Source organism: Phascolarctos cinereus, unplaced genomic scaffold (assembly GCF_003287225.1).
Source record: "Phascolarctos cinereus isolate Bilbo 61053 unplaced genomic scaffold, phaCin_HiC Scaffold_726;HRSCAF=1367, whole genome shotgun sequence".
NCBI lineage: Eukaryota > Metazoa > Chordata > Mammalia > Diprotodontia > Phascolarctidae > Phascolarctos > Phascolarctos cinereus.
Window position 1 is genome coordinate 238,021,287 of NW_027556098.1, and position 25,259 is coordinate 238,046,545.

General features: G+C 34.1%; 1 protein-coding gene across 1 annotated transcript in view; it reads right to left on the bottom strand.

Annotated features, from left to right (window-relative positions):
- The window catches only part of GALNT13 (polypeptide N-acetylgalactosaminyltransferase 13), an 828,252-nt gene that overhangs the window by 316,194 nt on the left and 486,799 nt on the right, over positions 1 to 25,259 (bottom strand). Inside the window, exons 6-7 of the mRNA XM_078146313.1 lie at positions 22,161 to 22,331; positions 3,037 to 3,154 (exon numbers count right to left, since the gene is read on the bottom strand). Of these exons, the coding sequence (XP_078002439.1) occupies positions 3,037 to 3,154; positions 22,161 to 22,331 (289 nt within the window). The remainder of the gene's footprint in view (positions 1 to 3,036; positions 3,155 to 22,160; positions 22,332 to 25,259) is intronic.

Consider the following 25,259-nt stretch of genomic DNA (forward strand, 5'->3'; position numbering starts at 1 on the left):
TTTATCCTCTGATAATATGTAGGCATCTTTGTCTTAGCATCTCAAGTGCCTAGCATAGAGCCATGGACATAGTGGTGCTTAATAATTGCTTGAAGAATTGAATTTGTTAGGGTAGGATCGGGTCCCTTCAGAGCAGGTGAGAAAAATTAAGGAAAGAAGAGTTCAGAATAAAAAATTCTTAATTATAAAGTTAAGGAAAGGTAATATGACTTAGCCAATTTTTTTAAAAAGCTGCTGTGTGGCAAAATCAAAACCAGAAAACAAGTTATTCCTCGCTTCTGAGATGAATACATTTTTCCATTACACAATGTTGCTCCCATTAGTGGGAAGAGTGGAAAGGTGTGCAAAGGTTTCTGGCCTTATTTTCCTTCAGGTATACCTTACTTTCGGAATACTCTTTTTTTTTCCATTTGTACCTCTCCATTAAGAACACAGCTCTTTCAAACATTCACTCCCATGACACTTCATAGTTTCCTACTTTTACGACCTTGTTTCATCATTTATATCTCTAGATGACTTTCCCAACCAGCACAAGGGGAGAGTTCACATCCAATCATACATTTTGAACAAAGGAACAGAACAGAGAGGTAGGTAGAGGGAAAAGTAGATGATTGAGGTAAGGAAGAAAAAGGGAATGAAGAGGCTGTCAGCTGCATAATCAGTCATGGGTGTCAGTCATACTCTCCATCATTGCTCCACAGCAGCAAGGCTAAAACTAAACAAATTATTTTTTCTCACAGAAAGTTATCCAGGCAAATTAAAGGGAAGACAGTATGACATACTGAGATGAGCAAGAAACCTGGGTTTTCATTCTGTGTTTGTCAAATCTCATGATGTGAACTGAGGCTAGTAACTGAATATTTATGGGTCACATAATTCTTCTGTAAAATGAGAGAATTGAGTTAGATAATATTTAAGGTTCCTTCCACCTATAAAACTCTGTGAATCTATGGAATTTATTCTTTTCTTGCTAATTTTTATATCTGTCACATAAATTCATATGAAATACTCTTGACAACATGAGAACAATTATGAACTATTCTGAATTCAGCATTGGATCTTTGGGACAAGTTCAATCTATCAGCCTACAATTTGTTAGGTAAATATTAGCATAGGAAATGTTTTGGAGTTTGATTTTATAATATATCTCCAGGGCTCATACTATAGGAAAGTGAATAACTAAGAATTTTATATAACAAGATTTTACTGGTACTTTTAGAAAAATCCTTATGGATCAGGTTCCAAGATAAATCTCTTTTCTATTATATTCCATACCATCAAAGGGTATGTTTTATCTAGGCTGCTAAAGACCATTTTTTCATATTTTGATGTAAATTTGCCTGATATTGCATAATGCTTTAACATACTTAACATATAAAATTGAATTTAATTTTGTAAAAGAAAAAAAGTAAAATAAAATTATATATGATAAGTGAAGATAAATAGCTATATTAAAATAACCTTTAAAAAAGTTTGCCTGAGAATACTGAGAGCTAGTTTTCATATAACATTTTGAGATTTGTAAAGTATTTTATGTGGCAGCTGATGGTGCAATGGATATGGTGCCAGTCCTAGAGTCAGAAATAGTTGAGTTCAAATCTAGCCTCAGACAATTTCTAGCTGACTGACCCTGGGCAAGTCACATAAGCTCTGTTGGTCTCAGATTTCCTCAACTTAAAATGGGGATAATAATACAACCTACCTCACAGGTTTATTGTGAGGATCAAATGAGATATTTGTAAACAGCACTTTAACACAGTGTCTGATATATAAAAGAAACCCTATAAGTGATTATTCCTTCTCTCACCTTTCTCTTTTACATATATTATATCATTTGATCTTAACAACATCTCTGTAAGGCAAGTGCTATTATTCCTATTTTCAAGATGAGGAAATTGAATATCAGGGAAATTAAATGGATTGCCCAGAGTCCCACAGTGGCCTCAGAAAATTACTAGCTATGTGACCCTGGGTAAGTCAATTAACCATATTTGCCTCAGTTCCTTATCTATAAAATAAGCTGGAGAAGGAAATGGCAAAACACTTCAATATTCTTGACAAGAAAACACCAAATGAGGTCATGAAGAATCAGACACAAATACCTAACAAAAGAAGTACTGACCCTTCTAAATAGCAATAGACTTAGTTTAGAAAAATCTGTCTCAATATTTTCACATCTCTTGATAGCCAGGAATGTTGATGATTTTAAATACTGAAGAACATTAAATATTAGTCCCTATAGCATGGCAGATTAAACCCCTTGTCTCAAAGTCAGAAAGTCCTGGATTCATGTCTTGGCTATGAACATACTTCTTGTATGATCCTGGGCAAGTCATTTCATTTCTCAATGTACTAGGTTACTTTCTAAGACTTTTGGTTGCAGAGAAGGTGCCAACCTATATAGATAGAGTTTCCTTACTGGAGTGTTTACTGTATCAAAGAAATCACTGTCCCAGTCCCTATCTATATAGAACACAAATGTTATTTTACCTAATAGTCCTAGTCTCTTTTGTGATTTAAACATAAATCCAAGATCTTCATTAACTTAAAAAGCTACTTTCTAAACAAATGGCAATTTTAGTTTTTAGTTTTTATGTTTTACAAGTTGTCTTTTGCTGTTGGAAAAAAAAATCACTTTACTGAAGTAACTAATGTTGCTTTAAGAATAGTACAATAATAAGTAATCACATAACTAACTTAGGTAGAAAATACAAATTTTGTATATATGTATAGATTAAAATAGTGACTTTTTAGTACTAGATTTTCCTCCCAAAACTCTCTCCCAAGACAGATTAAGAAAAAAAAGTTCTATATTTTTTATAAAAATAAAATTATGACTCAAAGAACCTTAAAAAAAGCCAACATATAATGTTCCTATATGACAGTCAATACTATATGCAACAGAATACAAATAAATTTTCCTAAGTGTGTATTGAAATTACCAACTGATAGAACACATTTTTGGTTATAAGATGTCAGTAAATGTTCTGCTTGTGATATACATAATAATAACAAAAGAAGTAAAATAACAGTTACCCTAAAAGACATTTCAAGATTCTCTCCACCCCAGATATCCATTCCTGCATCGTAAGCTCCTATCTCTTCAAAGTAGTTTCTGTCAATCGAAAATAGGCCGCCAGCCATAGTAGGGGTCCTAATTGGAAAAAAAATAACACAGAAAACAACATTCTTTGAAAGACAATGTGTGGAATAATAAGTGAGATTTTAACATACATCTTTAGAGACATTTTGCGTTTAAAAAAAGGCATTGAAAATATTACATTTGCAGCTAAAAATGATACATACATATATATGTACACACATAAATATAACCATATTTATATATAACTATATAGGAATATATACATATATGTGTATATATGTGTGTGTATATATGCATAAATATGTATATGTGTGTATATATGTATGTGTATATATAATACAAAATAAGATGAAACTAACTTTTTTCCAGCATTTGTACCAAACAGCTCTACTGAGGGAATATTGGCCTTTTAAGTAAGACCTGGGCAAAAATTGAAATACCCCCTCAGAAAAGATTAGTGAAACAAATTCCATGCCTTGAGCCCCCATCTGAAAGGGCTGAGTAGATCATAAAAGTTTTAGTCATAAACTTGTAGCAAAATTGTAAATTAATAAACCATGCACATCCAGATCAAGTTCAATTCTTTGAGGAGCATGAGGATATTGCCTTCACTGAAGAGCTCTACTGCACTTTTAATTTTTTTCTAGAAGACATAAAATGTTTATAGGAGGTGGTATTGGCATGGCGAACAGCTCTAAAATTATCTCTTCAACATGAAAGCTGTACCTGCCAATGTGTTATTCCTCTTTCACCTGAATTACAGGGGAGGAGATAGACATGTAACCCTAAATGTGGCCATAAATCAGTAGAATCCTTAGGCCAGAAAGGTCATCTAATAGTGACTGAAAACTGCATGGTATTTTCTTGTTGGAATAAAATGTCCTTTCTTTTTTCTACCCAATGTCTCTCTATACAGGATCTAAAAGTTCAAGCATTGCTTTTAGAAAGAACATTTTCTTCTTTTATTTTTATTTTTTGATCTAGGCCTGTGATTTTATCATTGTAATAACTTTGTATGGAAAATCCTTCCAGTGATACAGATCAACAGCCCCTCTCTAACTTGAGAATTGCTTGGAACACTTTGAATTTAAGGGACTTAACCACAGTTAAACAGCTAGCATGTGTCAAAAAGTGAACCCAAGTCATTTTAACTCTAAAACTAGAGCCAATGTTCATGCCTAACTGCCCCTCAAATATTTAACAGGATGTTATTAGTGAGGGAATTAAGGTGCCTTTGGAGGGAAAATATTTTTTCCCCTTCCTATACATTGCAAATATCATATTCTTCTTTGAAAAAGCACGCTTCCAAATAAACCAGCGAAGGTCAGGATTATTTTTGAATGTAACCTATTATATATTCATTGTACAATTGCTTCTATCTATTACACTTAGGCAGACATCCAAGCAGGAATCAGCTTGCCTTGTCCTTACAGTTGGTTCAACACTTAACAAATCAAATACTTCACTGCTTTCACTAGCACATCTTCATCTGTCAAGCTTATACTCACGTCTCCTAATAAGATAGCACCATTCACTGAATAACAATCAAATAATACAGTACTTGGGCATTTACCATATTGCAGAAGTCTCAATTTCTCCCAGTGTGCCTGATGTTTCAGGCTCAGGTAATTAACTGTCTGTCATTTGGAATAGCTAAAGCTTCCTACGTCTCAAAGCTCCTTTATTACTTTTGGTCTTGCTGGGTTTCTGCCATGCCCAGTATCATGGACCTTCACGAGTTATAATGAGAAGCAATAACAAAGATGAACAGATGGTAATGATTGACTAGCCATGACCCTGCACCTAAGTGGGGCTTTGGAACTCAATGGTGATAACTATATGGTACATTTATATTGTATGGTCTCCTTAATAGGACTATAGAAAAATATTGTTTCAGTTATTCTACCATAATTTTGCCAAATAGTTTAAAGTGCTAAGTGATCCATTTTCAATGACTACCTCAAAGTGCCTAGCCACTTATCAAAAGAACAACAAAATGGTAAGGTATTTTAAGAAAGCAAAATAAAGTTTTCAATTTAACAAATGGATATCATTTACACATAGAGAAGAAACATAAAACAAGACATAAACTATTTCTAAGTATTTAATGAAATTAAATTTTACAATTCTAAATAAAGAATAATTACAATATGTTTCCATTATACCTGACGAAAGGCAAGGAGAGGAAAAATTACCCATGTCTCTTAATTTATTAGGTTTCTATGGTAAGGTTTTCAATATAAAAGGGGCCTTTATGGATACATGCAATATAATTAGACACTTCCTACTGTCTCTTGGCTTATAGAATATTTAATGTCTGTGTGTTACTGACATTTTTTCCCTGCGTATTGCCTATCTTACATTGGCCCCCTAAAATTCTCAACCTTGACAAGCCATCTCATACTTCCATGCATTTGCATAAACCATAATTTATGCCTGAATGTACCTGTCTCATCTCTCATTCTTTGAATTTTCATTTTCACTTCTTGATAATACCAGCTTTGTACATAGCTCTTTAGTTTTGTATTCCCTAATTTCCTCAGTTATTAATGTTTTCTTTCTCTCTTCAAATTGCATTGTCTTTACTTCCCTGTATGCATTACTTCCCTTACATGCTACTATTGGAATATAAGTTCCTTGAGGGCAGGGAAATATTTCTCTTTTTTCTTTGTATCTCCATCCTTTCATATCACCTCAAACTAGCAGGCACTTGTGGAAATATTTGTTGAATCAAATTCAATTAAACTTATAATATAAAATGTCTACTGAATTCAAGGCACTATTTTGTCAATTTTGCCTATATGCTGTATCTCTCTATGTAACATACAAATCATAAGCTGAAAAAATACAAAGTAAATTTAACTGATCATTTTGTCTTTGCACTGCCAGGCATCTATTTATTGCATATCTATTATACTGAAGCATTATTAATGGTTCTTGTGTCTGGGTTGCCTTTTTAGGGGCAAAATTATGAAAAAAAATTCAGAAAACCAAAGGGAAAATATCGTGAAACTTTTGGCAATTTTGAAGCTAGATGGAGAAAGGCTTTTTTTGTTTCAAAGATATAGGGGGAATTTTCCCAGGTCCATGGCTCATAAGTTGGAGTTCAATAAGGCAATTTAAATGTTTTTGAAGGCTCAAAGGAGGACTTTTGTTGTTTCTGTTGATAGTGAGGATAGTGTAGAACATTAGAGAGAATGCTGTTTTAATAATCTGTCAGCATTTAAATTAGGAATTAGGTTAGGGAAACAGATGCCAAAAGAGGTGATATGCCTACCAGCCTTGCCAAGGCAAATAATTAGCTAGAAATAAGTATGATCTAGGGTCTAGAGCAGAAAATTGGTCTGGCAGAACTCAAAGGCAGGAGATGTTTCAATGGGTAGAGGTGACTAAAATAGATTAAAATGTAGACCCCGAATGGTTTCTTGGAATTAAGATTTTGATGAATGTATGTATGTATGTGTGTATGTGTGTGTATGTATGTATGTATGTATGTATGTATGTATGTATCTATCTATCTATCTATCTATCTATCTATCTATCTATCTATCTATCTGTCTGTCTATCTATCTCCCTGTGTCATTTTAACCCTATTCATATTTTTGTCTTTGCTGTGTCAGTAGCAAAAAATTTAGAAAATCTAGAGAAGTATTTTCAGTGGTAATCTGGAAGCCAAATAAGAGGAGAGTGAATAATTTGGGTCTCTCTTATATGTAAAGTCAGGTGTTCTGGAACAGAGGAGATATGATGGCATTAAGAAAGTAGTAGAGCATGGTGAGTCAATCTTTAGAGCTTGGAAGCTGTTGGAAAAGAAAAAAATAGGACTAGTAGGGTACAATCATTCAGGAACAATAAAACAAGTTATCATATTCTTTAGTTTTACAGCCTTCCAAATATCTATCGAATCATAGTACAGCATTCATTCCAAACCAAGACATTCACACAGTGTGTGAAGGCCAAGTTGCTAAGAACATAACTCACTGTATGTTCATACTCCAATTTCCTTAACTCCTTTTCAAGGATTAAATGTGTATACATATTCTAATACTCTGGTGGATATGTAACTTCATTAATGTGGTATTGCCTCCAATCATGTAGAAACAACCTACCTGTGCCAAGACATTCTGTGATAATCTTGAACATGTTCTCCCACAGATTTGCATAGGTAGGCCTAATTTGCTTTAACACACCGAAGGTGCTTCATTAAAACCAGAAACTCAGATCAGTAGTCAGTTTTTATTAGCATTGTTAAAGAGACATTCCTCACTAGTATTTCCCTAGACCAGTGAAATTTCAGAACCAACCAGAGAAAAAAAAACATAAACACTCTCTGTCTCTCTTCTGCCTTGCCTCATTCCCTCTCTCTCTCTCTCTCTCTCTCTCTCTCTCTCTCTCTCTCTCTCTCTCTCTCTCTCTCTCTCTATATATATATATATATATATATATATTATATATATATATATATACACACATATATACATGTGTATATATATACATACATATGTATATATATACACACACATATATATATATACACACACACACATACATATACATATATATGTATACATAGATAGATACATAAGATATAGATATATAGATATATGTGCGTATGTGTATATATGTATATATAGACATCTAGATATAGATATATGGATATAGATAGATAGATAGATAGATAGATAGATAGATAGATAGATAGATAGATGTTTCTACTTAGGAGGATTCAGACTAATCAATAATAATTTTAATATATATAGGAGAAAAATTATAAAATGATAAAGTTAAAGAGAAAAAACAACTTTGTAAACTTAGAAATCTGATCAAAGGAATGATAAGTCATGAACATAAAAGAATGAAGATGAAACCTATTGCTGATCTCCTGACATAAAGGTCATGAATTTAAGATGCAAAAATGGATACACATTTTTGGAAATGGTAAATGTGTGATTTTGTTTTAGTTCATTATGTAGTTATACACTGAGGGATTTGTGAGTTTTCTTTTAAATTTACTCAATTAGGAGAGGTAGTAGTACACAATGGGTAGAGCACCTGACCTGTAGTCAAAAAGATTTGACCTCAGACCTCAGACATTTAGTAGCTCTGTGACCCTAGGGAAGTTACTTAACCCTGTTTTTCTGAGTTTCCTCATCTGCAAAATGAGCTGGAGACAGAAATGGCAAACCTCTCCAATATCTTTGCTAAAAAATCCCCAAAATGCATTACAAAGAGTAAGACATGACTGAAAACTACTAAACAACAAATGGGAAGGATAGATTAATAATTTAAAGTCCTTTAGTACAACGACATCTCTACTTAATGAAGCAACTGAGACTGGAGAAGTTGTGACTATCTAAAGTTCATATAGTAGAAATAGAATTAGGCCTCAAAGGAATGGATTTAAACAGAAAGAGATATGGTGGGGGTTTGGAAAAGGACACATAATTATGATGACACAGTTGATAAAAATCTGATGTGTTATAACTCTTGGTATAGTGGTCTTCCTTTAATTAAACTGCTCTGCCTCAGTCCATACCTATACTGCTTTTCAGATGCTAAATTTTTTTTCTTCATGATAATTCCCAACATTTTATCATAATAATTTTCTCTTTTACTACCTCAGAACTGTTCCAGGCCCATTCTAGAGGCAGGATAGAAGTCCAATGAAACTCAACTAGCTTTCTATGAAAATGAAGGTATTCTTTGCAAACATCAGATATCCTCACATCCACTCACAGCAGACTAAGCAAGCTTCTTGGTTTATCATTTTGACCAAACCATTACATCCTTACAACTATAATATTGTCAACTTTTCATTATTCATATGAATATCTATCAGATAAAATGGACTCATTTCAATAAATATTAAGCACCTACTATAAACAAACACTAAGTGTTTGCTAAAAGGAATTTACACATAATTGAGAAAACTCGTTATTTAGACGCAAATTTTAATCATCTTCTTATAGAAAGTTTCAAAATAATTAGTAACTATTAAAATGTTGAAAGGTGTCAGCTTCTTATTAATAAACTGTATAGTGGAAGGAAAAGAGCAAAGGACTGGATCAAGAGACCTGGTGTTTAGTCCATGGTCAATGACTCTAGTTATTGACTTCAGGCTTATCACTGCACCTCCCTGATTCTCTTCTGCATGATCTAACTTCTTCCCAGGGCTGTATTCCTATGTAATTTTTCTGACTGCCTTCTGATTTTCTCCATTTACATATATGGGAAGCACTGCAAACTTAATGTAAAGGGATTCAATATGATGCAATGCAAAGAGTACCAGATCTGGATACAAAAGTCCCAGACTTGAATCCTGACTCTTCTACTTACTTGAATATCCTTTGTCATATCACATGTCTCTCTGAGACATAGTTTCCTCATCTGAAAAAATGATAAGGTTAGACCAAAAACTCTCTAAACATCCTTCTAGATTGAAATCCATTATCCTCTGTCCCAGACAAAACTCACCATCTTTCCCAAAAAAATTGGATTTCTTCTCTAATTTCTCTAATTTTATCAATTTGGAACCACCATTTTCCTAGCTACCCAGGCTCAAAATTTTGGCGTCGTCTCCATTATTCCACTTCCTATAACCTTCTTGCAAATATTCAATCAGCTAGAAGTCTTCAAATTGAGGAACTTGGGATCACTCTCTACTTCAGGGATCAGAGAAACTTTCATGAGTAGGTGACAACAGAACTGAGCCTTAAGGAAAGAAGTAATTTTAAAAGTTTGAAAGCTTGAAAGAAGCAAGAAGTTTGAAAGAAGAAAATGATTAAAGATATGGAGAATGATGATCACAAAAGCACAGATGTGAGAATCAGAGAGGTAGAATCTGATAACAGCTAACAATTGGTTTGGCAGCCTTAAAAATAGAAATTGTTAAAAAAATAAAAAATACACATTGTTTCAAGGGCAATGCTAACAATGTCGGACACAGAGTAGGCACTAGTAAATGTTTTGTTGTTGTTGCTGTTAATGGATGGTAATGTTGTGATAGTCTAGATACAAGCTACACAGAGCATTAAGTTTCCAGATACAAAATCTACATTTTATTTGGAGGCAATAGATACATAGTATAGGATGCTTGTAAATCAGGATAAGTAATTTGGATGTGATAGGAAGTACATTAAAGAAGAAACAAAGAACAGGAAACTGAAGAGTCAGAGGGAAATCCTAATCTGTCAGGAGTTTGGCTACTGTGACAGTGTGACATAATGAAAGAATGGAAGTAGATTCAAACTTTTGGAGCTAAAAGTTCTAGATATGTTAGGGTGAAGAAGATCAAAGATGATTAAGGACCAGTGCTCATGGTGCTCATGGACAAAGATAACGGATTACAATGAAAAGACAGACATATATAAAAATACACACACATGTCTATATAGATACATATAATGCACATACTCATACACATGTGCATGTGTGTATATGTCTATATCCACATATCTATATCTATCTATACTTATATCTATATATCAGAATCAGGAACATTGAGCATTGCCCATATTTATGGGGCAAGAGAATAAAGAAGATGCAATGAAAGAGATAGAAAAATGAGTGATAAGCCAAGTAGGAAGGGAGCAAGGGGAGCATCTTGTCAAAGAATCCAAGGGAGAAGACAGTACTAAAATATAAGTACTATTTGGAAATGCAGCAAAGAGACAGGTTAAGAAAAAAAGAGGAGCGAGAAAAGGCCACTACATTTAGTTATTAGTAAGTTACTGTACAGTAGTGAGAACAGACTAGCTTGTAGGGTATTGGAGTAGTGAGTGTGTGGGGAGGAAGTGGAAGCAAGAAGCCATTTAAAGGCTATACCTTCTTTCAGATTCAGGATCCTCATTTGAAAAATGAGGGAGTGTGCCTAGATGGATTCTAAAATCTTTTCTACCTCTAGAGCTAATCCTATGATCTCTAAGAAATCTGCTAGATATGAATTCTTTGATCAGTGCTGGTAGATGGTGTTAATTGTGACTTGAAAGATCTGAGCTAAAATTTTAGCTTTTCTACTTGTATATCTTATTCCATTCTCTGTTTCTGTTGCCTAACGCTGGATTTTGTGAACAGTAGGTACTTTATAAAGGTTGTATTAAATCTGCCAAATAAGGAGTTAGAAAAAGATGATTCCTAGGATTCCTTCTGGCTCTAAAATGTTATTTGCCATCTTTTCTCTATTTCCCTATTCTCTATGTGGATGGGGAGAAAATGTTTTTTTTTTTGCAAGGTTCTATATGAATAGTTAGTCCTCAAAAAATCAAGATTTGGTTATAGTTTGAAAAGTTTCATACAGAAATGTGCAAATGGAAATGCTGATGAATATTTAAGGCAGGGGAATGATTTGAATGCTCTTGGTGGCCATTTGGTCTTTTGATACATCATGCTGGGCATAACGAAAGAGCTTTCTGACAAGAGGGAATTAAGTTGCTTAAAGATTTCTGCTAGCTCAGGCACTGAGCAAGGATGAAGCTTACTCAAAGCCCTTGTAGAGACTATGGAACACAAATAGTTTCCAAAGTTATTTAAAGGATAAGCAGGAAAATGAAGGAAGCAACTCTCCTTAGTAAGGGCAAATTATTTCTTTACATGCTGAAGAATTTACCAGCCACCAAGGGCTAGAAGCCTCCTGATCTATTCTTATACACCTAAATTCTCCATAAAGACTTTAATCTGATTTCATGATCACCACTGCTTGATGTAGTATTCTCTGGGTGCCCTGGGCTTTAAAGGGGATACATATTAGTGAGTATAACACTTTGTATTTTCTATATCCCTTTACTTAAGGCCAAATGGCTGATGAAATAAGCAGTGGAAGCAAAAGAAGCCTAAATCCTTCTAATTACTTTGGAAAAGGTGATCAATTGCCTGAGATTTACTTGTGACTTGTATTTTTAAAATCATAACCTTTGAAATTAGGAGATGAACCTCACAGATCATCTAGTCCAACCTGCTTAATGTCAAATGAATTGCTTAAGTGAATATATAATATATAATAAGCAGAAGTGCTAAAATTTGAACTTAGGTCAAGTGATTCAAAATTCATATTGTCATGCTTGATCAGAGTACTTGATAGCTAGTACAGACCTAGAAATCATTAATATAGGGCTTCTTAACCTCCATTTGTGTGTGTGTGTGTGTGTGTGTGTGTGTGTGTGTGTGACTGTGTGTGATGGATCGCTATGAAGACTGATGAGTTATATGAACTCATTCTTACACTACTACTTTTAAATGAATAAGATATAATATATGATTGCAGTAGGAAATAATTGTAAATTTTTTTAAAGAATGAAAGTTTAGCAATGTGAGGTTAAATTGCAATTCACTCATTTTATAAATAAGAAAGTTGAGTCCTAGACTTATGTGACTTAGTCAATACTAAACAGGAATGCCACCCTCTACCACTGTTCTCAAGATTTGATATTTTGTTTCTATTATCTTCCATCCAGAATTTAGCACTCACCATCTATACCTGACTTTCTGAAGCACTAAGAAACAGTTCCTAGATTATCTGAATAATTATATTTTCTTTCCCATTTGTAAGAGCAGGGGAGAATCTAAACATTTTTTCTACCTGTCAAAATTAAGTTGAGTAAATCAGAGTCTCAGGAAAGAGGTCTACTACAATTCTCAAACTTCTGGCAATATCACATTTAATGATGTCATGAAGACAAAAATTTGTACTCCTCTTTATCTCTAAAAGTAACCAATTTTAAATTCTGAAAGAAGCTCTGAGAAGATTTTATTAATATCACTTTGAGTTGTTTAATTGTAAATAAAACAAATATACCATCCATTTGTAAAGAATTAAGGATCACTGATGTTAGTTTAACTTGAGATGAAAAGAAACCATTTTTTCACTTGTAATCAATGTATATTTTAATTTAACATGTAAATGTGTAATAAGGAGACTCCAATTTTAGCATACATTTCAAAATTTAAGTTCTAATTTCAAAGGCATTGTTCCTACAACAAGACAACTCTTTGGGCTATAATAATAATTAACATTTTGCACTTTATATAGCACCTAATGTAGCACTTTAAGGTTTGCAAAAGATTTTACATGTTATTCAAATAAATCTTCTCAACAACTCATTGAGGTACATGACATTATTATCCTCATTTCATGAATATGGAAAATGAAACAATGATGTTAAGTAACTTAGCTAGGGTCAGACAGCTATTAATTGTTTCAGGCAGAATTTAAACTCAAGTTTTCTTGACTACAATTCTAACACTGTTTACTCTGCCATGATTGTTAGAATAATTAGAGGAACTCTGAAGTATTACTATGCAATTTCCTATCTTATAGTCACAGAAAAAGAAAACTAATGGAAAAAATGACTGAGGAATATGTTTTTCTCCTACTAATTGAAGAATACCCAAGGCCAATATTTTACACAAATATTGTGAAGATGCATGAGAGTACATGTGAGGATTATTTTAATTCCTCACAAATAAGGTATTAATTTAAGAATATCAAATAAAGTATTAGGTTTTAATGATTTACCTAATAAGATCCTAATTCTAAGTGAAAAAAAAGCAACAAATACGTAAGAGATCAGACTTGTGTCCCTGAAAATGTTTGAATGAAAGTAAGAGCAAAGTAAATGATTCTTTTTGATAATTTTTGATAATTGCCTCAATCTAACTTTTCTGTCTGGGTATTCTAAAAGGCATGGCATTTCAAAAACAAGTTGTAGATGCTGGCCAAATATGAGAAATGTTAATGCATTGACATGGTTAAGACACCAAGGGTGAAATATTTCAATGTATTTACTTAATTTCCTCATTAAATTTTTATTAAAAGAAGCTAAAGTATTGAGAAGTAAATTAGATACCAAAACATTTGGTTTTTAATGCCTATGGACAAGTTTTTATTGTCAAATTTGAATGTCGATCTAATAATACCATGTAACTTGGAGGTGTTTTTTTTTTTTTTTGGCCTTCTGATATAGAAAGCTTCACAGTATTAGATCAACTCTCCATCCTCCATGTCAAACTTTTATTGAGGGGTTATTGTCACCCTACTACTTAGAATACATTTGAACCCTTTTGCAAGTTAAATATGATTATGGACAAGGAATGCAAATTCACTTAATACCAGTCTAAGGCAATTTTTGGTTCAAAAAATACTTCGTAATTGAGAGAAATATGTATAAATAAGGATTATATGTGTCCCTGCTTCCCATTAATGTGAATAATAAGAGTTGATGATATAAAGTGATTTTTGATATTTATTATTTTATTATTATATTATTATAAAGTATGACCATTTTGATATTTAAAGAATATTTTACAATTATCATTTTATTTTATCCTCACAGAAACTATATGGAGTAGATACAGGTTTTGTCATCCCCATTTTACAGATTAAAATACTGAGGCTCAGAAAATTGAGATTATTTTACCATGGTTCCATAGAAAGTAGATATCAGAAGCAGAATCCGAACTCAAATCTTTGCTGATTCCAGGCATAACACTTTATTGGTTATACTATGGCACCATATAAATGAATATATGTGGTGTGTGAAATCAGTCATAGGATTTACAGCTAGAGTAACCATAGAGACCAAGATCTTATGGATAATTGCTAGATCATTTTATAGATAATAGCCAGCATGTATGTGATGCTGTAAGGTTTTAAAAAAACACTTTATAAACTGAGTCTACAACTTCCCTGAAGTGATGAAAGTTATAATTAGCAGAGCTGAGATTCAAACCCAATTCTTGTGGCTCTAAATCTAGTGCCCCTTCTATGACATCCCACGATATTTTGTAATGATATACACACTAACAGGGCCTGCAAAACAGAAGCTTTGGGCATCAAAAGGCATTAGAACTGGCCAGATGAACGTACTGCTAGACATTCTCACTTTCTATATAGATGCTAAATAGTAGCAATAGGAGATGCTTGAGAATATCATAGAGGTGATAGTGTCTATAAAGCACTGGCATGGAAAAATTCTTTTCTAGCCACACTGTCCAGTATCTTCAAACAATCCTCATATACCATGACCTCAACATCTTTCAGCTCCTTGATTGTTCACCTCTAGATCTTCTATGTCTTATCAATGCCCTTGCTGAAATGTACTATATGGAACTGAACACAATACCCTGAATATGAACTGAACAAGGCACAGTACAGTGGAACTATCTCCTTCCTGGTCCTAGATGCAGCCAGACATCACATTATTATTATTAGCTTCTTATGCTATCATACCATACTGTTGATTCACATAGAGCATGCACTCCACTGAAATTCCTCAGTTTTGTGTGTGTTATGTATATATGTATGTGTGTGTGTGTGTGTGCATGCCATTTTAGAAAAAAAATTGCTGTCTATTTAATGTTGCTATTGTTGAGTTGTTTTCAGTGGCATCTGACACTTTGTGACCTCCCCTCCCTCTTGTGGTTTTTCTTGGCAAAGATGTTGGAGTTGTTTGCCATTTCCTTCTCCAGCTCACTTTATAGATGAAGAACTGAGGGAAACAGGGTTAAGTGGCCTGCCCAGAGTAACACAGCTACCGAGTGTCTGAGGCTGAATTTGAACTCAAGTTTTCCTAACTCCTGGTCCAGAATTCTATTCACTGTGCCACCTAGCTGCTTATTTATGACTCTCTCAATTGAAAAATATAAACTTTTCCCCCAGTTTTTGCCTCTGAAAAGACTAATGGGAAATAATTCACTTTTGCTCCTAAGAGAAAAAAATTTCATTGATATAAGTGGTAAATATAAAAATTTGTTTTACTTTTTCCCTGCATTTCAACAAAGTGAAAAATAAAGAAGTGAGCACTTTTTTAAAAAGTAAGACTCATTAGATTGTAAGTGACTTGAGGGCAGAGACTGTCTTTTTCTTCTTTTTTGTATCCCCAACATTTAGCATAATACCTGGAAAATAGTAGGCACTTATTAAATGTTAACTGATGTTAAATGAAAACCAGTTGTCATATAATCATAGAATTTCAGTTCTGAAAGGGAAATTAGGAATCTTCTATTCTGAACCTCTGAGTAAACTGAAGCTTAGAGAGATGAAATTATTTTTCTAAGGTCATATTGCTTCTTAAAGGTGACAGCAAATACAGGAATCCCACTCTTTTGCTTTTAGTCCTATGCTCTTGGTGTTCTGCATTTTAGAAGCTTACTAATAAAAATAGCAAAATGAAAGAATGCAAAGAACAGTAATATTTATTTTTTGCTCTTAAAATGGTACAATGTGATTTTGGGTCAAAAGTTCAAGTTACTTTTCAATTGATGCAAATCTGTGATTGTATTTCTAAATGATGAATTAGAATCCAATTATAGTAATCATAAAGTTCTTTCATAATTTGCATTTAATGACACATACCTTTAAGAAAACTGAAAATTCTACACAATTTTAATCATTTTTCTCTTTAGAATTCATTAATCAAGGAGGGGAATAAAACTCTGTGTTCAAATTATAGAACCATTTATCTATCTATTTGTAGGCATGTGAGGGAAATGATCACATCTCTTTTTCAAATGCTAGATTACTTGTACAGGATTCACATTACAACTATCCTGATGAAAATTACCTTCAGGCTCTTACAACACAACCACTGAATTAATTAACCTTTTGCCATAAAATCCAAAAACTTCAGCAAAGAATGAGGTTTCCTTTGCTTCAATTCCCTCAGAGGTTTAGGAGCAAAATGACAAATGAAATAACATGTAATTCCTGAGGCAAACAAATCAAATATATTCTGCTTTTACTTTCTCCCCATGTGACAATAAAAATATAAATTGTAGTGAAAATATAGCAAATTCTACACTTCCATTTTCATGACCATTAACGGAAGATGAGAAATAATGGGTAATTCATCTCCTTCAAGAATTTTTCTTTATTAATGAGGTCAGTTATTTCTTACTTAGAAAGGGTTAGCTCTCTATCAATTATTTATAATTCCTCAATGAAGGAAATGTAATTGAAAAAAGCACAACTATATGCAGTGTGCTTATTTCAGGAAGAATAGACACAAACTGAATGCTTTTAAAATTTGTTCACAGACAAAACTGAATATAATATTGAATTTCCAGGGAACATACTGGTTAGAGCTGAAAGGGTATTTTTTTAAATATAAATTTATTTATTTTTAGTTTTCAATATTCACTTCCACAAGTTTTTGAGTTCCAAATTTCTCACCACTCCCCCCACCCCAAGATGGCATGCATTCTGAATACCCCTTCCCCTGGTCTGCCTTCTCTTCTATCTCTCCCCCCTCCCTTCTCTTATCCCCTTCCCCTTCTATTTTCCTGTAGAGCAGGACAGACTTCTGTACCCCATTTCCTGTATTTCTTATTTCCCAGTTGCATGTGAAAACATTTTTTTAAAACATGTGTTTTTAAAAGTCTGACTTCCAAATTTTCTCCCTTCCTCCCTCCCCACCCACCCTCATTGAAAAGGCAAGCAACTCAATATAGGTTGTACATGTGCAGTTATGCAAAACACTTCCTTAGTAGACATGTTGTGAAAAACTAACTCTATTTCCCTTAATCCTATCCTGCCCTCCCATTTATTCTATTCTTTCTTTTGACCCTGTCCCTCCTCAGAAGTATTTGCTTCTGATTACCCTCTTTCCCAATCTGCCCTCCTCTCTATCATCCCACTCCTCTCTTGTCGCCTTCTCCCCCATTTTCCTGTAGTGTAAGACAGATTTCCATACCCAATTGAATGTGTATGGTATTCTCTCCTTAAGCCAAATCCTATGAGAATAAGATTCCTCATTCCCTCTCACCTTCCCCTGTTTCCCTCCACTGTGAGAGATTTTCTTTTCTGTTTTTTTTTTGTGAGATAATTTACCCCATTCTACCTCTCCCTTTCTTCTCCGAGTATCATCCTCTCTCATCCCTTAATTTTATTCTCCAGATATGACCCCTTAATCTTCAACTCACCCTGTGCCCTCTATCTATCTATCTATCTATCTATCTATCTATCTATCTATCTATCTATCTATCTATCTATACATACATATATTTTTTTCCTTCAACTACCCTAATACTGACAAAGTTCTCATGAGTTACAAATATCATCTTTCCATGCAGGAATGTAAACAGTTCAGTCTTAGTAAGTCTGTTATGATTTCTCTTTCCTGTTTACCTCTTCATGTTCCACTTGAAAATATTTGAAAGTCAAATTTTCTGTTCAGCTCTGGTCTTTTCATCAGGAATGCTTGAAAGTCCTCTATTTCACTGAATGACCATTTTTTCCCCTGAAGGATTATACTCAGTTTTGCTGGGTAGGTGATTCTTGGTTGTAATCCTATCTCCTTTGCCCTCCAGAATATTATATTCCATGCCCTGCGGTCCTTTAATGTAGAAGCTGCTAAATCTTGTGTTATCCTGATTGTGTTTCCACAGTACTTGAATTGTTTCCTTCTGGCAGCTTGTAATATTTTCTCCTTGACCTGGGAACTCTGGAATTTGGCTACAATATTCCTAGGAGTTTTCCTTTGGGGATCTCTTCCAGGAGGAGATCTGTGAATTCTTTCAATTTCTATTTTGCCCTCTGGTTCTACTATATCAGGGCAGTTTTCCTTGATAATGTCTTGAAAGATGACGTCTAGGCTCTTTTTTTGATCATGGCTTTCAGATAGTCCAATAATTTTTAAATTCTCTCTCCTGGACCTATTTTCCAGGTCTGTTTTCTAGTTTTTGATTCTTTTGGATTTGTTTTACAGTGTCTTGATTTCTCATAAAGTCATTAGCTTCCAATTGCTCTATCCTAATTTTTAAGGCAGTATTTTCTTCAGTAATCTTTTGGACTTCCTTTTCCATTTGGCCAATTTTTCTTTTTAGGGCATTTTTCTCCTCATTGGCTTTTTGGACCTCTTTTGCCATTTCAGTTAGTCTATTTTTTAAGGTGTTATTTTCTTCAGTATTTTTTGGGGTCTCCTTTAGCAAGCTGTTGACTTGTTTTTCATGATTTTCTTGCATCACTTTCATTTCTCTTCCCAGTTTTTCCTGTACTTCCCTTACTTGTTTCTCAAAATCCCTTTTGAGCCCTTCCAAGGCCTGGGACGGATTCATATTTTTCTTGGAGGCTTTGGATGTAGGAACTTTGATTTTGTTGTCTTCTGGTTGTATATTTTGATCTTCCTTTTCACAAAGTAAGATAATATAGTCTGACTCTTTCTGCACTGCTTTCTCATGATCCCGGCCAATTACTTGAGTTTTAAACTCTTTGTTAAGGTAAGAGCCTGCTTCCAATGTGGAGAGTGTACTGTCCCAAGCTTCAGGGGTTTGTGTAGCTGTTTTCAGAGATATTTGTAAGGGACCTGTAAATTTTCAGCTCTTCCAAGGTGGTATGATATGGGGCGAGGTGTTTACTCCTTTCCTGGCCTGTGACCACAAGTATTCCTTTCTGTGTTGTAACTGTACACTTGTAACACTACAAGCTGTACCATGCCAGCACTCCTCCTTACCCCAGGACTCCCGTCCAGAACTGTGACCCAGATCCACACACGGGCAAAGCAAGAGATTCCTGCCTCAGCACTGGCAAAGAGATCCCTGCAATCCCTCTCTGATCAGCCACTGGGTTCCCCCTCAGTCTGTGGGCCTGCAGCTCAGGAAGCAGCTGCTCCCCCCAGGGCTAGGCTCTTGGGGAATGGAGCTGAAACCCCACCTTCCTCTCTGAGCACCGAGAGAAACAGACTTTTCCCAATGACCTTGTAAATTGTTTTTGGCATTCTTGGATTAAGGAATCTGGAAAGCTCCACAGCTGCCCGAGATTCAGTCCTCTGAGGCCTGCTCCAGGTTTGCTGAGGCTTGCACACCCACGCTGCGCTGTGCCCCCAGCCTGGCATGATACACCTTTCTGATCAATCATCCAGGTTGTCTTGGGCTGGAAATATGTTTCACTCTGTCTTTTTGTGGGTTCTGCTGCTTCAGAATTTGTTTAGAGCCATTTTTATGAGTATTTGGAGGTGTTTGGGGGAGAGCTCAAGCAAGTCACTGCTTTCACTCAGCCATCTTGGCTCCGCCCCAGAACCTGAAAAGGTCTTTAAAATAATCTTTTCTAACCACCTTATTTTCAGGTAGGGAAAATGAGATAGGACAGTGAAACGACTTGCCCACAGTAATACAATAAGTAAGGGAAAGTATTGTGATGTGAGTAAAGGTATTCTGAGAATGAATCTAATGCTCTTTCTTTTACTCTATAGTATAGTACTAAAACAAATAATGCTCCTGCCAGAGCAATGGTCTAAATAAAAAAACAAACAAACAAACAAACAAAAACTAAATGAAATACGGCTGGTAATACAGACCTTGACATAAGCCAAAGTACTAATCAAACTTTTTTAGATGGTTGATGCCAAATATTATCCCATACTTCCTTGTTCCAAAATAGAAAATGTTAACGGTGAATGCAGAGTTTTTAACACTACTAGAAATCCTCTAAGTTAAGTATTGTCAGGATAACTTCATTTATATTACTCTTTGTTCTGCAAACCTGTTCTCATTGATGTGCCATTATCTCCTTATGATGCTAACAATCTTTCATTGGTAACTGGTCTGCAAACAAATTATAAGGTTTCCAAGATAAAGTCAACATAAGCAGAAATGTGCACATGTATTTCTTCATTAACCAGTTGCCAGAACTTAGTCATATATGACAAAGAATATAACTAGCCATATCTTGACAGTGAATAAATTTTTCTCTGCTGCTAAAACACATAACTGTAGTTTCAAGAGACATGCCAGGATATGCCAGGCCACTCAGAATCTATTTGCTTGGACTAAGAGGTTTTTTTTTCTTTATTTACAGAATCAGAGGGACTCAAATAGGAAATTGTAAGGTGACTTTCTGAAAAAGCCGGCCAATTACTTCTTGGCAAGTTGTAGATACCAAAAAGGAAGGAAAGAGTATGAAAGCACTGTAACATTAAATCCCAAATGGGACATATTTTTTGGACATGGTCAACATTGGAATATGCTTTGCTGGCTTATGTGAGTTTGTTTTATAAGGGGTTTCTTTTATTTAATCATTCTGTTTGGAAAGGATCAGTGGAAGGGAGAGAAAATAATTGTTTTTTTTTTTTAAAATAAGGCTGGACAAAAGATATATGCTATATAACCCAATATATAACCTTGTGTTTAAATGTTAAAACAATTTAAATTTAGAAACTGCATAACATTTTATTATGTTCAAGAGAAAGAAATCTCCCAGTAGAATATAGAATATGGGGGTATTATACTTTTTGTGAAATACAGAAAAGTTGTTGTAAATATGTATAATGTATATGTGTGTATACACATACATAAATGTATATGTATATACATATACAAACACACATGTACAAACACACATATACTATATGCATCCTACATGTAATATATACATACATTTTGCGATATATATATATATATATATGTATAAATGTCAGAAAAATAAAAAACAAATGGAAAACAACCATTTTCTTTAGAATCTTCCTTATTTTCCTTTGACATTATATTTTATTAAGAGGTTGTAAATTATATCTTCCTTATTACTTACAATCAGGGAGTCCCTCTCTGAAGGGGCTAGCATGGAAGAACTTATAGATGATTTTGGTTATTGCTATTTTAAAAAAGTTTTCTTGGTTGATTAACTTTTTACCGAGAAAATACAATAAAGTTTTCCAAGGTGCCTATATCTTCTACCAACACTTTTGTTTTGTTTATGCATCATCCACTTCATATTTCTTTGATGTAATCATCTAGTGCCTATAGTCATCTTTTCTCCTTGTGGGAAGGCCCATAACTAAAGAGATATTTCTAAGAAGAAAAAGTTAAAAAAGCATGATAGAATATCTTTAAACATGCAGGGAATATTCAAGAAGATTTAATTTAATCAACAATTTTACACTGAATAACTACTATAGGCCTATCTCTCCACTTTATGAAAGAAGTTAACTATGAAACAGAATAAAAGGCTTAGAGACAAATAAGGAAATATATATAAAAAGTTATGAGATTTTTTAAGAGGACAAATATTTCTAGTAATACTGTAATGACTACTGACTAGACTTTTTTTTCTTGTGATAAATTATCTACATACCTGACAGGCAAAGTTCTGTCTCCTTTTCTTCTGTCCATCTCTCTTTGGGGAACAGGATACCAGCGAAAATTAAGTTTCCAGTTAAAACCTCCATATGTCATGTCTGAACCAGCTGTGTATTCAAAGTTATCATCACTAATCAAATCAATGATGGGGCAGACAACAGTTTTTCTGTAAATAAATTTTTAAAAAGTTAAATTCAACATTTAAGAGTTATATTCACTATTTTTCAAGGTAAGTTTTTCTGTATTTGATATATCAGAAATTAATTTTTGTGAGCTTAGTCAACTTTTATTTTCGTATCCATATTCTCTTCCCTTTTCTGCAATTTTCTTGTAGGTCTCTCTCTTTTATACTATCATGGATAATTTACTTAATATACTAATTCACTTTCAACCTGATTTCAATTTTCTTCCTATGTACTAATTTAGCAGACTGAGCATAGTCTGCTTTTCATGAAATAGCCACTCAATGAACTATAGATTGCTTAGAAATTGTACACACATGCCCTATGTACATCGTTTTCCTCACTGAACTTCAGCTGTGATTAGGAAGGAGGCAAATTGATGGGAAATACAGTCAGACATTTTGGTTGAATCCTAAGTATAATATGGCTGAAGAGGGGTTATCTTAAAGAGGAATTTCTGGTAATAGACTCTTGGAAGAAAGGGGCTTGGGAGGTATTGTGACAGTTGGGATTTTCTTTTTGTATTGCCATTTTGGTTATAATCATCCTATATGGCAGGGTAGATAGTACAATTAAATTGGCCTAGTACCTATGATGTTTCACCCCACAAGTGCAACCTTCTTTGAAGGAGAAAGGAAGAAAGCATTTTTGGGTCTTAAACAGCAGAAATAACATTTTCACTTGGGAAATGCTTAGATGCTCTTCTTGTTCTTTGACATGTTTCTTCTCTTTTTTTATGAGTGTTTTCCCCCTTTAATTCACCCTTGCTTTCTAAAGGAGCTAACTACCTATGCTTTCAACATCTAATACACTGAATAGTGAATGATTTGTTTACTGAAAACTGACTACCAATGAAAGCAAGTACTGATTTTCATATATGGCAGAAAGTCAAGCCACTGACATGCCTCAAAAGTCTCTACTGGATAAGGTATCTGTTGACAAATCCTTTGTGTCACCAGGATCATGAGTTCAATAATCAGTTCACTAGACCCAAGGAGTTGATTAAAATATAACGTACCCTCTGAAATCAGTGTAAAATAGTCTTTTTGTTTTAAATTTGGAAGAACTCTATGAAGGCTGAATACTAAAACAAGTTACATGTCCATTAATTCACTGCTAGTCTCCTTTTAGATCCCTTTCTCTTTTTAGGAAAAATAAATTATTAAAAATTATGTTTTACTACCACATAAGATCTCTTTGTGGATTTACATATATGTGCATATATATATACATATATATGTATATATATATGTACATATATATATATACATATATATGCACATACATATGTATATGGGTATGTGTGTGTTGTGTGCACATATGTGTGTGGATGCATAACTATTTATGGGTGGCAACAGGGTTCAATGGAAAGAGAACACTTGCCACGAGTTAGAGGGCAAGGGTTCAAATTTCCACGTCTGACCTTTACTATTTCTATGACCTTGGGCAAATGACAAACCCCATGAGTCTCTGAAAAATGCAGGTTGTTGAAATAGATACCTTTGAATTACCTTTGTGCTCTAGGATTATGGTTCTATGCGCCTCTTCAAATATTTAAAACAAGATACAAACGTGTATATGCAAATAGAGATAAAGAGAGATAGATGAAAGATATCTGTGTGTATATACATGCATATACATGTACATATGCACATATGTGTCTGTGTGCAAATATAGACATATCTAGAAAAACACGTACTGATACATATAAAAAACTTTTTTGGGGAGCAGGCATGGCTGACCTATGATTTTTATTAGTATAAGGAAGTCTGGATATAGAAACTCTTTCCACCTGTGCAGATTGTTAATGTTTCTATAAGTCATAGTCTTAGGGAGTGGCTTAGGGCAGTCAGAAGTTAAGTGCTTTGCTAATGGTCATTTAGCTAGCATTTGTCAGAGCCTGGGCCTGAATTTTGTTATTTCACACTCAAATACACCTACCTCTCTGTCACTAGAAATATGTAAGTAAAATATAGCAGCCTAGTCTAAGTGGGTTAAAGTTTTAGAAGTGTAAAGTTTTAGAAAACACATATGAAAATAGAGGAGTTATGTATTTTTAAAAATTGCTAACCCAGTGATAAGCTTCTTTAGATAGAGTGAGGCCAGTCTTCAGATGATAGATATGTCTATTTCTTAGACTATACTAAAAGTATTTCTAACTGATACAATCTTCCAAAGTTTATATACATCAGAATGTTCCCCAGAGTCACCTCCTTGCTTTAGAAGTTAGTCTAATAGTTTCTTCCAGGTGAAAGATTATCCCATTAAGTAGGATAGTGTTAGGAATATTCTGAAGATCATATGGCGAGATAAGGTATGAGACACTGAGGTCCATATGTGAGCTACAGTGACAAACATTGAAACTCTATTGTAAAGAGCTCAATTCAGAAGGACTGAAAGGTTACAATTGTTTTGTTCAACTGCTATGGCTCATTTTGCTGACAGCCTTCATTTGTCTTCACAAGCACAGAATCCTGCAACTTACAGTGGAACTAGTCCCAGAATAGGGAGCACTTGTGTTAGATGCCTAAATGGTCATTCAGATTCCCCAAACACCTTTTCTGATGTACACGTCATGACCGTATGAGCAAAACATTATGTAATACTCTATTATTATTTAAGAGACAAAGCAGGACCAATAAGCCTAACTCTTAGCAGAACACAAGGGACCATACTGAAACAACAATACTCTTTCACCTTATATATTCCATGTTTCAATTAGCTGTATATGCATTAATCATAAACAATTCTCACTCAAATATGAAAAAAAAAACATTTTGTGGCACCTTCTTTTGAAGGAGATCCAAATGTCTCTGAGGACTGTAATTACAGGGAAGCAGCATGGCATATTAGATAGAGGTTAGCCTTAGAGTTAGGAAGGCCTGAATTTAACTCCTGCTTTCAACATGTAA